The 14,381-nt window shown below is 50.8% G+C and overlaps 5 protein-coding genes across 5 annotated transcripts; 4 read left to right on the top strand and 1 right to left on the bottom strand.

The window, feature by feature from the left end:
• Nucleotides 1-634: 634 nt before the first annotated feature.
• BDR25DRAFT_154377 (uncharacterized protein) lies at nt 635-5,080 on the top strand (the record flags this gene model as incomplete). Its single annotated transcript, XM_033683950.1, has 3 exons — nt 635-726; nt 774-4,300; nt 4,362-5,080. Coding segments are annotated over 3 exons (4,338 nt in total), but the record flags the coding sequence as incomplete, so codon positions are not given.
• Nucleotides 5,081-5,322: 242 nt separating this feature from the next.
• Nucleotides 5,323-8,347, bottom strand: BDR25DRAFT_306559 (stress-activated map kinase-interacting protein-like protein). Its single transcript, XM_033690646.1, has 3 exons — nt 8,243-8,347; nt 7,795-8,196; nt 5,323-7,743 (listed from the first exon to the last, which is right to left on the bottom strand). The coding sequence occupies exons 1-3, from the start codon at nt 8,263-8,265 to the stop codon at nt 5,670-5,672; spliced, it is 2,499 nt and encodes an 832-aa protein (XP_033542667.1). The 5' UTR covers nt 8,266-8,347; the 3' UTR covers nt 5,323-5,669.
• A 115-nt stretch (nt 8,348-8,462) lies between these two features.
• On the top strand, nt 8,463-10,105 carry BDR25DRAFT_306560 (uncharacterized protein). Its single transcript, XM_033690647.1, has one exon. The coding sequence runs from the start codon at nt 8,520-8,522 to the stop codon at nt 9,729-9,731; it is 1,212 nt and encodes a 403-aa protein (XP_033542668.1). The 5' UTR covers nt 8,463-8,519; the 3' UTR covers nt 9,732-10,105.
• A 257-nt stretch (nt 10,106-10,362) lies between these two features.
• Nucleotides 10,363-11,802, top strand: BDR25DRAFT_378534 (uncharacterized protein; the record flags this gene model as incomplete). The annotated part of the gene is made up of 1 exon (XM_033697552.1): nt 10,363-11,802. The coding sequence occupies exon 1, from the start codon at nt 10,558-10,560 to the stop codon at nt 11,800-11,802; it is 1,245 nt and encodes a 414-aa protein (XP_033542669.1). The 5' UTR covers nt 10,363-10,557.
• Nucleotides 11,803-12,578: 776 nt separating this feature from the next.
• Nucleotides 12,579-13,028, top strand: BDR25DRAFT_306562 (uncharacterized protein). The gene is made up of 3 exons (XM_033690648.1): nt 12,579-12,708; nt 12,816-12,863; nt 12,916-13,028. The coding sequence occupies exons 1-3, from the start codon at nt 12,613-12,615 to the stop codon at nt 12,940-12,942; spliced, it is 171 nt and encodes a 56-aa protein (XP_033542670.1). The 5' UTR covers nt 12,579-12,612; the 3' UTR covers nt 12,943-13,028.
• Nucleotides 13,029-14,381: the final 1,353 nt, after the last annotated feature.

Raw genomic sequence — 14,381 nt, forward strand, 5'->3', positions numbered from 1 at the left:
ACCTATCAGCCGCTCTTTTGATCACTTAGAGTGTCCTCTAATTCCGCGATCATAGCAAAAAGCAGTGTCCAGTTTGGACTAGGAATACGAAACACCGGTGGTGCCTTCCATGGTCCAAATGACCAGCGATGCAGGCAGCTGAAATTTATGCTGCATGTCGGTAGCTTTGAGTGATGATCATGCATTTTGGACGATGGGGATTGGGCGGGACGGAGGTGCAGGATGGAAATATGTGGCTTGCGTTGAGCTATCGATAAATGCTCGGCTCTAGTTGCCGCAATACCCTTGACCCCCGCCGACACACCCCAGTCTGGCATCCACCCAGCTCCTGGGCAACATCTCAGCGCCGCATCGGTAGTTCTACGGCTGGCATAACACCAATCATGGATGTCTTGCGTGAAAATGCAACCCTGGGACGAGCTGCCATCGACACTGGAGGCTGGCCCAAGCTCCCATCGAGCTCTGCTCCCCTGCTCTCCCTTCGCGGGGGAAGTGGGCTTTTTGCTATTGTCGAGTAACTAACTCTTCGGGCCTCAGAGCTCTTGTTTCTTAAATCTCTGTGACATTTGATCATATTGCATAAGCAATGGCTACTGCGGCAGACCCATCTGTTGACAACTCTATCACCGCGGTCCTGATACCGTGTGCTTTGGATGCATTTGTCCTGACCGAACACTGCTGCGACGCAGACAACAACTATAAGATCGCACCAATAACCCAACCAAAGTATGAATCCACAATGTCAAATGAAAGTTATTGTTGATAGCCTCCAGCTACACGTTCCTCCGTCTCCACGACAAGCTTCTCGAAAACGACGTCCTTGACCATATCGACCTTCACTCGGTGACACCAGCCGACCTGAACTCACGCATAACAAACTTGGGTAATGGGGAACGCAAAGAATCTCGGTTGGGCGTTTATCTGCACTGGACAATCCCCCAATTCTACCGCATGGGCAGTTCTGGCGCTGGAGGTGCAACCGACCACAAGCAAAATACCCCGGCCGCACAGGCAGAGAGGAAACGGCAACAAGGTTTCCCGTCTCGAAGTGGGGATAAACCTTCGTCTGGGGCCAGTCCGGATACGACAGCCCCAGATTTTCGCCCACTGCCAAACCGATGGCTAGTCACAAGAAGAATAGACAAGGGTTCACTTGGCAAAGAAGGAGTAGACTATCCAAATGGGTTGGATATCAAAGACTTCGAGTCTTGGGTTGTTGAGTCGGACGCTCTCAGCAACATTGATGAGATTGGGGAGCAGTACGGCTTAGACTTCGATATCGAGGCCCAACGAAGCCCGTTCCTCAGTGCCATCAGTATGACTCCAGATAACACCGCCATTATCGACAGTCAAGCCGAGGTTTTCATTGGAAAGAAAACTAAGGCTTTGGACTGGGATTCCAAAGTGGCAGATGGGAGCCCTCATGTCGATCTCCAAGTTTTGAGTTCCTCGAACCCATTATTTGTGGACTTTACGCACCACAACATGAATGTGTTCAGCATCGTAGATAACTTTGAATATACCGTTTCTAGCGGCGGGAAGGCTTCCAAGGTATATCTCAAAAAGGCGACCGCGGACTACAGCATCATCGGGTGGCATTCTACAGCAGACAGCGACCCTCTGACAACGTATCAAACAGAGGACCGCGAATCAGTTCCGACCCATTCGGAAAGACTCAGTGACTGCCGTATGAGAGTCAAAACCATTCCGGATGATGTACAGGCATGGTTAGACTCCAAGACGCCTGCCCCCTCGCGTGTTCTCTGCCATTGCTCCAAGTATGGAGTCGTGTTCGACCGCGCCACGCCAAAGCCAGCTAACACAGTATTGGCGAATGCTGCTGGTGCTGCAATGCTGCATAAACAACCAATCTCCATAGGTGTCACGCCCATCGATGGTTTACTTGCATTCTGCAATGCCCATAAGGACGCGAAAGACGACAAAATGCAAGATGTATACCAAACACTTCTGCGTATTCAGTTCCTGCTGCAAGAGACCGAGGACGATGATTTGGATGGGCTCCAAGCTGCGGCCGACGAGAATTACCAACAATCGTTCCAAAAGATTGATAGCGGTACACAGTGGTACTTCAAGCAGCAGACAGATCCAAATCAGAAACCCGCAGAGGCATCGCTGACCCAGATTAAAGACCTCCGGACGCTGAATCGAACACAAGCTGTGGTTGACAATCTCTCCCGGGAATGCACTAAGAAGCAGTGGTATCTTTTCGCATCCTGGTGGAATTACGTGTCAGGCTTCATTGAGGATAGTAAAGGAGACAGATACAGGAAGAGCATCTCAGACTGGATGGGTCGTCTGAAGCAGTTAAACCAGTGGAAAGACATGGAAGGAGGCTGGAATAAGCAGATCGACAGCTTGAAAGCCAGCCTTTCAGATCCAACTAGGGGCACCCCAGATCGGTTCTTCCAAAAAAAAGACCCTACCATATTATTCGGGAATATTAGCCGGGGTTGGGATGAGGACTTTGCGGAGAAGGTTCCAGTACGATTGCATAGTCAAGTCGTTACCGCGAATCCGCCAAAGTACAAATCAGTGACAACTGGCTGGGACCGCTCTTCCGCATACTTTCTGTCGATTATTCAAAAGATTCCAAAGGATCTTCAGGTTGGAGTGTCGGCCTTGCTAGATGAGTTTCGTGAATTAAACCCATTGAACGATGCGAACACGAAAGCAGTCGACGCTCCTCGTGTCATTCCTTGGTATCACGATGAATCGCAGAGAATAGATGAAAACAATATCATAACAGAAGAGACAAGAGGCCGAGACCGCTGGCAGAACACACAACCATGGCGTCCTCTATTCCTCGAATGGGAAGCGAACTATTATCATGTCCCATTTGAGAAATGGAGCCTGATCGAGCATGATCGCTATTCGAACTGGGGCGCTAAAGTGGTACATTATGGTCCAAATGTCGACCTAAGCAAACCTGAGAATCAGACAACAGACGTCCGACATGTTTCTGGCCGAAGCTATCTTACGCCCCAAACAGCGTCCACGCTGAAGACAACGCTTACCCAGATATTCGCAAATACCAATCCGAACGAGCTCGAAGACCCCAAGAAGTACAACTTGCCTGCAGAGGCACAGGAGAAGCTCCTGAAATTGATATCAGGCTTAGAGGTCGTATCGACCCCTTTGACTGGTCTCACATCTCATCTTTTAACCTTGTGCGAAGGCACACATCTCAAGCCTTTAGTCCGGCGCCCAAATGAGACACCTCTTCCAATTGTCACAGCACAAAAGGCCATCACTCCGGCGTTGAAGAATTCGGATAACACAATGGCTGTGGATCCGGCGGCCCTCCTCGTGGCCATGGACTCTGAGACTACCCTGACTCCATATGGGGATATTGCTGTCAATACCCCTTCTCCACCAATGAAACCTGTTACCCACGGTCAAATGATGTTTACAAAACTTAATATCATTGACAAATTTGGGCAGGTAGTCTGCGCTATTGACCCCGGTCCTCGGCGCCCTGGGCCAATTCCTACCATTACGCCCTGTATCTCGGATAGCTACTTTCCTGGAACTGTTGATGGTGCAGATCCAAAATTGCCTTCTACGAGAGCTAATACAGTCATCCCTCAGTCAACTAACGATGCTTGTCCCCTCATATCTCTCCCTCCAAGCATCAATCAGCCAGCCAGGCTTAATGCGCATTTTGTAATGAAAGACAAAGATACTGGGGTTTGGAGGAAGGCCACAGACTGGGACCTAGACCCAGGTCCTGTCATTGGATGGATGGTTGTGAATTATGCCAACCAGGGACTCCAGCTCTTCTTCCCAAATGGCACATTCTACCGCGAAGTGCGACTCGGCGGCAGACACAAGACATCTGGTGGCTTCAAATTTCTCCCGTTCGATCCTCCAATAGACAAGACTGGTGCTGGAGCAGCGACCGAGCTAGATAATATTCTCACGCTACTTACTGAGCGCAACGATCCTTCGTATCTTCGAGGTTTCTTTGACATGATTAACCAATCTATCGATGACAATCAGGCTCATGCCCCAAAATCTTATGCGACGTATAGCTCGGCCATTGTTGGGAAGCCATTGGCCATTGTCAATGCAGGGTGGAGCATGGAGTTGTCGGCAGAAGAGAACCAAAATTGGAGTACCTTCTATCAGGACTTTGTGGATAAGAGCCCTCAAAAGCCAGCGCCGACCCGCACTCTTCTTGACGGGACAAATCAACGGAAGCAGGGTGATCTATTAGGATACACCTTCCCAGTTAAGTTCGGGGACAAGGAAAGGACGTTTGATGGTCTTGTCGGCTATTGTAGGTACTCTTTGCGTCACATCGCCCTCCTATCTCTGACAAAGTCTAGTCCTGCCAAAAGATCCCTCCATTCGAACATCTACAGAAATCGACTACAAGCATATCTACACCTATTTCACCGACACCTTAAACGCTAAAAACCCTGGTAAAGACCCCCGAATCCCCATTTCACCCTCCAACTTCCCAAAATTCACCCCATACTGGATCCCGCCAAGCGATCCCATAAAGCCCGCGCCGTCACACGACCCCTACCTCCAAGTCCTAACTCTAATAATGGATCCTTTCCTCCCCGTCCACGCATACAGCGCCGTCCTACCAAACAAATCCCTCAAACTTCCCGCTTACACAGTCGAACGCGCTCTATCCCGGATCTCCGCATTCTGGCAAACCGGGCCATTACTCTCTTCCCTGGACGTCCTTCCATATAACTCCAGTCCGGAAGCTGCATTGGATGCAAATTACATCGACAAACTCTTGCCACCTGCTCCTGGGACGTCCGATCCCAACACTCCAGCTCTTCCACTCGTGCATCTCCCGCTTTCGCCGCCCGCTGCAACGCAAGGAGGTGGTGGGGCGCAATATCGGTACCTACAGCCGTATTTTGTAAAAAATAAGGAGTGGAAAGAGGGGATGGACGTGGATTTGAAAATGCAGACAAGGTTTAATGCATATGCGATTGATGGGAATGCGGCGGCAGGGAGTGAGGCTGTTGAGGCGAAGTTAGGGAGGGGCCCGTACACAGCGGTTGAGGGGTATTTGCAAGTTGTTAAGAGGATTGTTGAGGATCAGGCTGGGAGTTAGGTGGAGATGATGAGGGGGGTGAGAGGTGGCGGTGGGTTGGAAGTGGTAATGGAGTGTTCTGAGTCTTATGGCTTGCAGCCTGATGATTAAATTTATCGGAGATTGAGTCTCGGGAAATAAAATATATGCGTCTAGAAATCGTTTGGCTTAGCATGTTTTGTGCATTTATTGACATACATGCGACATGGCTCTGAGGTTCAGCGACCTTGGGATGAGCGAGCCCTGCGCCAACGGCTTAGCACTAGCCATGTATGATGCCCGTCTAGAAGGAATATATATAGCTAGGGAGCCTTAGAGCCTCTCGCATGTATGCTTGATACTGAGGTAGATTAATTCTCGAGTTCTTTCCTAAAGATATGCACGCCTGCCGAATTCAATCCCAAGAGCCGCGATGCTATCAGCACAATAAAGCCAGGCTGGGAATACTGACGCCGAAACACACTCTCCAACCCATATCCAACACCCAACCCCAGCACAAAATATAAAACCTCTAACTCCAACCAATATGCCCTCCCCCCCCTGCACGACTCCTAGAACACCATCTTCACCCACACCCCCAACCTCCTCCCTACACAATACCCTCCTGAAATCTCTCGACCCCCATCTTAATCTCCCTCACAATCTCAACCGCCTCCTCATGACTCGTCGCCTCAAAATCATACCTCTTGGTTTCCCTCTCCTTAAACACAATAACCCTAAACATCCTCGGATGTTTCTTACTAACCTTACTCCCCACAATACTGGAAAAGTGCACCGTCGTCGTCTTCGGCTGCGCCTCAAACAGCGCTTTCGTATTCGCCTGACTCTCCCCCGGCATGATATGCATATACTCGTTATCGAGGGCAAGGATCCGCGAAGTGGAGGAGGCGAAGGACATGGGCTGTTTGCGTAACACGGCGTAGCGCCGGTAGTATGAACCTGTGTTTCCGACGAGCCCGCCGTCGTGTTTTGCAAGCGGGTGGATGAGGCCTTGGCCGCTGACAGCGGCAGCGGTGCGGTCAGCTTTTTTAGTCTTCTTAGGGGCGCCGCCTGTGCTGATGATGAGGGGGGCGTTCGGGGAGGAGCTGCCAGGCGAGCCGGCGATGCCGAAAACGCCGTCGCCAACGAAGCGGCGGCGCTGGAGATCAAGATCGGTGCGTGTGCCGAGGGCTTCTACGGTGCGGTCGGAGGGTGCGACGGTGGTGGAGCCGGAGACCTTCAGGACGAAGAGTCCTTTATCGAGACGGAGGTCGTGGCAGACTTTGTCGAAAATCTCGGCAATGTAGGTATCTGTAGTGCAGGGAACGGAGACGTGCTTGGTGTTGAAATTCTCGTCTGTGAAGTGCACGGCCACGGTCTTCGGAGCACCCATACGAGAGGCGGCATGTGTTGCGGGCACGGCAGGAGCATCGGCTAGAACACTTGAGTTTTTACGCGTGGCCGTAGGTGCAAACGATGGACCGGTGATAGGATTACGGAAGCTTTTCGCTCGAGTAGCCATGGGTTTTGGAGGTTGTTTCTTTTCCGGCATGTCTTCCGACGCGGATTTCTGTGTTGCCAGCGCAGCGGCAGCTTCACGACTGTAAATTGGCGTGATCCTTTCGTTGTCGGCAGTTTCGCGCTCCGTCGCCTCGACCAGCGCAAATTCATCCCAGGGCTTCTCGCGTGCTCTAGGGCGCATGCCACGACTATTGTTTGAGGCAAAGTCCATGATAGGCTTATTCCTCGTGAGTGGCGGAAACTCATCGTCAACTTCACCATCGTCGTACATACGTAGAACCCAACAATTGACGTTCAACTTCTCGGGAGTCAGGGGGGGCTCTAGCCTCTCTTCTTGGTATCTCCACAGAGCGAAGCCGATCGCTTCGGAGACTGAGACGGCCTCACCCTTGTCGTCGAATTTCTTTAAAAGTAGTTCGACAGGTTTCGACGATTTTGAGCAGAATGGGGTGTATATCTTGATGTAGATTGGATTTACTTGGGCCTCGCTGGTAGCAGACCAGGCGGCAAATCGATGGAGTGGATTCGAGGGCTTTTGCTCTTTAGCTTTCAGTGCTTGCGTCAATGCACTGATGGGAGGAATGAAGCTAATCGGCCGGGGAGGGGGAAGAGCTTGTAGAGATGCCATGGGTTGTTTATTTTGCTTTTTTGGCGAAGTGTTGAATGGAGTAAGTGCCGGCATATTTGGGAGGTTAGTCGCAAGAGAAGAATCCAAGGGACCAGTCTCTCCTAATAGAGATGCCGTATCAGCTGTCCCGGAGAACTCGGAAGACATGGTGCTGTCAGATTCATTGCCCTCGTCCAAAGCCTCTAACCGCTCTCGTTCATCCTCTTGAATTCGCTGAGATAGAAGATGGCTCGCCTTAGCAGCTCGGTGTGGGTTGACCTTCTTCCGATGGAATATAACGGGATCTACTTCGTTCTCTGAAGACATCTCGCTACTTGTGACGGTATCTCTTCTTGCGCGCTCTTTGATGGTCTCCACGGTGCCCAACGACCCTCTGCGTAAGCGGCTGTCTGGAGGCCTAGAAGGCGAAGTGACGATAAGGGATGGGCCCTCCCCATTGTCTATGAGCCTATGGCGAAGGGCTGATCCAGGAATCGGGGATGATCCAGCCCGTGTCCGCACAGGCAACTTATTGAACTTGATCAGGTTCGCGGGCCTTTGGTGTTACATGTTAGCTTCAGACGCAATGTTAAGCTAGGCTACTAGCCTTTGCGTTGCATCAATATCGTCATCACTCTCATCGCTCAGGTCGCTGCTGTCATCTTCGTCCAACTGCTCCTTCCTCCGCCGTCGCCTGGCATTCAAGGTGGGTCCTACGGTATCGTTACTTCCACCTCCCCCCGTGACCATCCCGCCTTCCTCCTCATCTTCGCCAAATCCTGCTGGGGCTTTCAACCCAGCCGATCGCGGTGCCTGGAAGTATTCGGATGTGATGGCAGTTGGGATAGGCGGAGAATATGTTCGTTTAATGTCTGCGGCATTGGGTACCCAACCAGCTGCGCGGAACGCAGGGTTGTTCAGAAAGGTGGTGTTGACATTGATCAGGCGCTCTCCAACGCCGTCTTTAATCGAGGAGAGGTACGCGGTCCGGAGCTGGTATAGAACGAAGCTATCGAGGTTAGAGACGGGACGGAGAATGGCATTGCGTGGCTTACTCTTCATTCTGGAGTAAAGACATGATGCCACTTATTCGGGTATCATATTACAGAATGCAAATCATCCAGACCAGCTGAAGGAGGGCATTTGGAGCGTCATGGCAAGCGTAGTGGAGTGAAACACGGGACAGACGTAGAGGTGAGATTCACGGCCCTGGCTTGGCACACGGTGCTTCCGGGCCAACCTCCGACTGGTGATTTCATCACAACCCGCCCCGTCCACGTTGACCTCGACACAGCACCTCCACCCTGAAAACGAACAGGAACTAGGACCGCCATGAATATTGTCGGCTACTCCGATTCGGAAGGCTCGGACAACGATGCGCCGGCCCCACCGCAACCAACAGTCAAGCCCACTCCCAAAATGGCGTTCCAGAAGGTCGTCGACCGCACCAACCCCGGCACTATCAAACTCAACCTCCCCTCAGCAGCAGGACCACACTCTGAGAAAGACGGGATAGAAGCCGGTGCGCCCCCGGCAAAGAAGGTGCGCACAGGCGGGGCATTCGGTGGATTCAATGCCATGTTGCCTGCCCCAAAGAAGGCAGGTGCGACTCTGGGGACTACGGAAGAGGCAGCGCCTGCAAAGAAGTTGGGAGTATCAAAGTCAAAGCCCAGCTTCACGTCTATGAAGACGGGAGCCGAGCCCATGTTCTGCCGAGAGCCAAAGGAGCCAGACTATGATGAGGCGGGAAATCCAGTGAAAAAGGACCTCACAACACCATCGTCGAGTCTGTCTTTTACAACTTCGGAACAAAGGGCTGAGCAGCTCAAGAAGTCTGACCCTGGAATTAAGTTTGCTGGGAGAAATTCAAGATTCATGCCCTTGTCCGCCGCCCGCAGGAACAAGAATAAGCGCCCGATCCCTTATCCATCCACTGCTCCAACAAACCCCAAGCCAGCCACGCCATCCTTGCAGCCACAACCAGCGGCCGCAGTGAAACTAGTCGCCCTTGCAAAGAAGAAGGTTTCTCTATTTTCTGCCTCCCAAGACGAAGTTCTTTCCCCGACTGAGAACCCGTCAAGCGGAGAGTACCAGCCTCTTTTCTACGGTGCGGATGAGGGGGAGGATGCAAAAGTACCAGATCAGGCTGTTGATGAAATAGATGGTTATCAGCCAGCCGGCCATATTCCTTCAGCAGCCCTGGGCGCGTCTGCAGGCGCGCAGGACCTCACCAATATCGCGACAGAGCTGCATCTATCCGAGGCCGAGAAGCGGCAACTATTCGGCCGCAAAGGGAGGGGGGATATTCCAGGTGGAGCCAAGATCGTGGAGTTCAACACAGATCGAGAGTATGCCCACAACGAGGAGTTGCGCGCCCAAGGCGAGACGGTACAGCACAACGCCCTCAAGTCAATTAGCGGAACAGGCAAGAACAGCTTGAAGAGCTTGATAAATGTGGCGACGACCCAGAAAGACGCCCTGGAGGACCACTTTGCTCAAGGAAGACGGAACAGGAAGGAGGCCGGGAACAAGTATGGATGGTGAGCGACTTAGGAGACTGGGAACAGCTCGATATTCTTAATGCGGATGCCAGGGTAATATTCTCGAAAAGGAGCATGGAAATCGTGTCAAGAGGCACTACTAATTGGGCCAAGTTTTTCATTCACGGGTGGAAGGCTTCGACACAATGCCGTAGATATTTTCGGCCCCCGATGAGACGGATATGTCTGATGCCTTTTGTGAATGTCCGAGAAGTTTCTAGGCAACCGTTTGAAGCCTCTGGGCTCTGTACAAGCAATTGGTAACTTCTCGAAGCGGATTGGAGATGATGGAGTGCTTCTCTCCATTTCCATTTCTTTTCCTCGTTAATTCCCCCATCTCCGGGAAGTGCCGAAAAGAAGGACGCCTTGTTCTTGCAGTACAAGTGATAATATATATATGTGCCATCGCTCTTAGGAGTATCTGCTTGGGGAGTCTGCATCCCTCTGAAAAGGCCATTATCGGAACGCGACTTAGTAGCATGACGTCACGTGTCAAATTTGCATGTCGGAATTTCGATTCCGACATTCCGAGCTGCTTATATCTCTCTTTTGTCCCTACCCTATCTCTTCACTAAATACTATCGCCACCACCACTCCACTCCACTACAGTTAGTATTTATCTCAGTTTCGCCTCTCCTCAAGTCACAAGGAATATGTTTACTTGGCTCTACGTTGTTCTCTGCCTTCTACGACATTTCACCGCAAAGTTTGCATCAGTCAGCACCGACATGAGAGGGTAAGTTCTTGAGCCCCCTATAAACACTGTGCTTCACCTCTCTAAGACTTTCTCCACCCCCACCAAACTTTGCTGGCAGCATATCCAACCAAGCATGGTCCAACTCGAGGACGATGGCTACGGCTCTTCGACTTCCTCTGACACCATTGTCCTAGCACTACACTCTGACATGTCTACCTCCACACTCCGTCCAGGTGACCACGATATTGGTCCAGGCCGCCTCGTATTACAGCCCGAGAATTGCGAAATGCATACCGTTCTCCGCAATGTCGACGTCCATGCGACCCGGGGCCTGCATGTAACGGCTCCAATTCCCGAAGGAACCAGGATCAGCGCCGAGAAGCCTCTTCTCGGCGTTACCAAAGCCGATTACAACTATATCGGCATCTATGAGGCGTTCGAAAAGCTCTCCGCTGTTGACCAAGACTCCTTCCTCCGGCTAAAGATGGTGCGATATCCTGAGTTCAAGCCACAGGAAAAGAACATCGACAATATGATCCTCGAATACGAGCGTAACTACAGTCTCGCAAATACGGACGGTGAGCGCCAGAAGCTCGCGAGTCTAGAGGAGAGTCTGCGAATCGCGATACGTATGTGGCGTGTCAACTCACGGTTTCAAGGAAACATGAACGACCTGACCACCAACAGCGAGCCCAACTCCTGTACCGCCCTCCCCGATGATGTTCCGATCTGCGGTGTCTTCCGCACCGCCTCCGTGCTCTCTCAATCGTGTGTCCCGAACGTGTGTGTCGCGTGGAATAAGGGTACCAAGAGACTCACTGTCCATGCAACCCGCGCTATCTACCCCGGCGAGGAACTCACAGCTTCCCACATCAGCTCGAATTTCTATTGCAAATTTGCTGAACGCGCGAAAGCTCTCAGAGAGCGTGGCATCCTACGGTGTACATGTCCTGCCTGCAACATCAACCACGTCTCCTTCATCCACCACGAATTCCACCGTACAAACATTGGTGTTGAAGTCCGGAATATCATCCCTCTCATCACGCGTCTGCAAACGCCCACTTCCCCTCAACCTTCCCTGGCTGAGCTCGCCGCCGCGGAAGTCACGGTTCTGAAGGTGATAGACTCGCTAGTGAAGGCAGGATGTAGGGATATGGAACTAGTGTGGTGGCGCAAGTACTTGGCAGAGGAGCTATTGCTGCGGCTGGGGAAGTGGACAGCAGCGGTGGCGCAGGCAAGGCTTGCGGTGAAGGGCACAGAGAGGTGTATTGGGTTGGATAATCCGGATATAGAGCCTTTTAGGAGGATTCAGAAGAGGGCGGAAGAAATTCTACGTAGTTATAAAGCTGATGCGAAGGAGTTTTGTTCCTTCACTTAGTAATAGTGTAACCAGCCTTCTCCACGTGCTCTAGCAGCCTGGTTCCAGCTCATGTGTATGCATGTTGGCATTGCTCGAGAACGTACCAAAGACAAAGTCATGCAGACTCCCTTTGGGTCTATGAAATCAGAAGCAAGACATCATACGAATCGAAAATTGCAGAAAGGTATCATGGTTCTATTGACCGACGTGGATGAGACTTGCTTACTTTTTTTTTGCCTCGTTACGTCCCTCAGCCTTCCTTTGGTTTCCATCCCGTTGGGCCAGTCTGTTTTCTAGTTAGGTCCTTCGAATTTCTCATGTGGCGTCCATATCATCCCTAAGTCTTCACCGGTGCTGTATAATTAATACGTTGCAAGGCCTCAAGTTCGCAATGCATCAGGTCTCATTTTTGTGTTGCCTTCCTGTATGTTCAGGGTATATTATTGCAGGTGTAACAGCTCACTCTGCCGACCAGGCCTACCAGTCGCGCCCTATTTAAATACCTGCTCTTTGACGAGACTCGTGGAACCGCCCTGCTGGTTTTCTAAATGCTGGTAAAACATATTGAACTTTCCGCAAGCGGCACGCCATGATGTGCTGACCCCACCTTGTCGTTGGTCGGTAGTGCGAAGACCCTCACAACCTGGCACCTCCCTCTACACCTAGCAAAACCTTCCCCTCACAAAGAACCATGAAGATTACGGATGCGGCTCTGCGATGTCAGCCTGTGTATATAACGTGTAGTGGTGATGGATCTGGGGCCTTGCCACCTAAGGCAAATCCCCAGAATAATTGCCAAACAATATTTCCAGCTCACAGACTTTCAACATGAATACAGAATATGTCGAGCCACGATATGTTGATAAAGTGAAGCTCCATGCGCTTCTCGCGCGCTTATTCCCTGAACAATCCTGGAGGGCTGAGGTGAGTCTGGAAGGTTGACAGAGTCATTTACTTTCGTCGTATAAGGCATTAAGGCACTGAAGGTGGAGGTTTAGGGTGTCAAGGCTCCAAGGCTGATTTCGTCCTAGATACGAAGAGGAAAGTGGGTCATCGAGACTCCTAGAACTCTATCAAAGGTAGGAGGATACCATTCTTCGCCGCCCACTCCTCTCACTATAGATGTTACAGGAAGAACTAGATTCCGTCGCTTCGTAACACAATGTCTGCAAAGCGACGTGACCACACAGCCCGCTTATCCACCTCTTGCCTGTTTGCCTTTTATATTTCTGTAGTCGCAGCCTTGTGCTCCCCCTTGTCATGCTCATTCGTTCGGAAGGTCGTTCGATTGGAGGGGGTCCAACATGGCTTTTACTCCGTCTATTGATGACAGGCTCAGGTTTCGGTCCAGTTTTGAAAGCTCATGTGGCTCTTTAAGTGTATGGTCAAACAGTATCGCATATAAGGTGGTCTGATAGTATCCTTCTTCAGAGAAACATCCATTCTCACAGCAACCAAGTATTTCCTTGCATTTCTTCTAATGATTTGTCTTTCATTGGGTTTTTGAGCTCCTTACTCCAGAACTTCATCACTCTTCCCAGTTGATATAGCCGTCCATGGCTGCTGGATATAGCCCAACCCCTTCCCAAGTTATCGATGGACATTTTCTTGATCAGGGGCGTCTCCTGAAGGCCTTGAGAGATATTTTTGGAACTTCAGATTTCGGAGAGGGTAAATTCAGAGTTGAGGTAAGGGATTTAGCAGTAACTCCTCCTTGTATGACATACTGACAAGCAATCCACCTTAGCTAAGACTCAACCGGTATAAGATATATCCGTCCACGACATGCACGCAGCCCCCAAAACTTAGTCAGGTAACGCAGCACTCAAAATATTCCAGTTATTGGCGTTAAATATGACTAGGAGCGAATTCTTGATTGTCGGACGATATTTCGCTAAACGCAATGGCCGAATCTTATTATGGTGGCGTGTTGTGTTTTAATTCACTTATTTTCATGTTGTGAACCAAATAGTCTGAAGACGAGAGCGCCAGATGGGTGCCTGCCCCACGCCCTCAAGACGGTTTTCTGATAGGGTTAATGCCTTGATGCCTTTGTCCGCCTCATTGGCCCTCACCGGTCTCGAGTGACGCGAGTGGGACAGTCACCGGAAGCCACCTCCGCTTACTCGAACCATGTCTGTAAAGGTCCCCCTCAGATTGGAACACTTTTTGGGATATATATAGCTTCATCGTCCTTCATCCGTTGTCTAAGCCATCCATTCCATGCCTGAAAACACAGGCGACTTGTAATTGCCAAATTGTGCACACCACGCTTATGTAATACATATTAGGTCATCCCATGGTCATGTTTTCATTCCTCGACATTCACGACCCCGAAGCCTTGAAGCGACGAATCGATGCTAAGAGCCCCGATCTTTTTAAAGCTGATCCGCAGAGAGCTCAACTGCAAGTCAGTTATCTCTCCGCGTTGAGTCTCTTCGACCGCCATGAAACTCTCATTTTTGAGCAAAACCAAACGATACTAGATGTGGACCAAATTGACGCTTTAAGAAGAGTACGGTTTCAACCATAACTCTATTTTATTCAAATTCAAGTTTATTCATTCATTCTGTCGCCCTGTCTCTAAATAGAAGACT

The sequence above is a fragment of the Lindgomyces ingoldianus genome, assembly GCF_010093535.1.
Source record: "Lindgomyces ingoldianus strain ATCC 200398 unplaced genomic scaffold BDR25scaffold_37, whole genome shotgun sequence".
NCBI classification, from domain to species: Eukaryota; Fungi; Ascomycota; class Dothideomycetes; order Pleosporales; family Lindgomycetaceae; genus Lindgomyces; species Lindgomyces ingoldianus.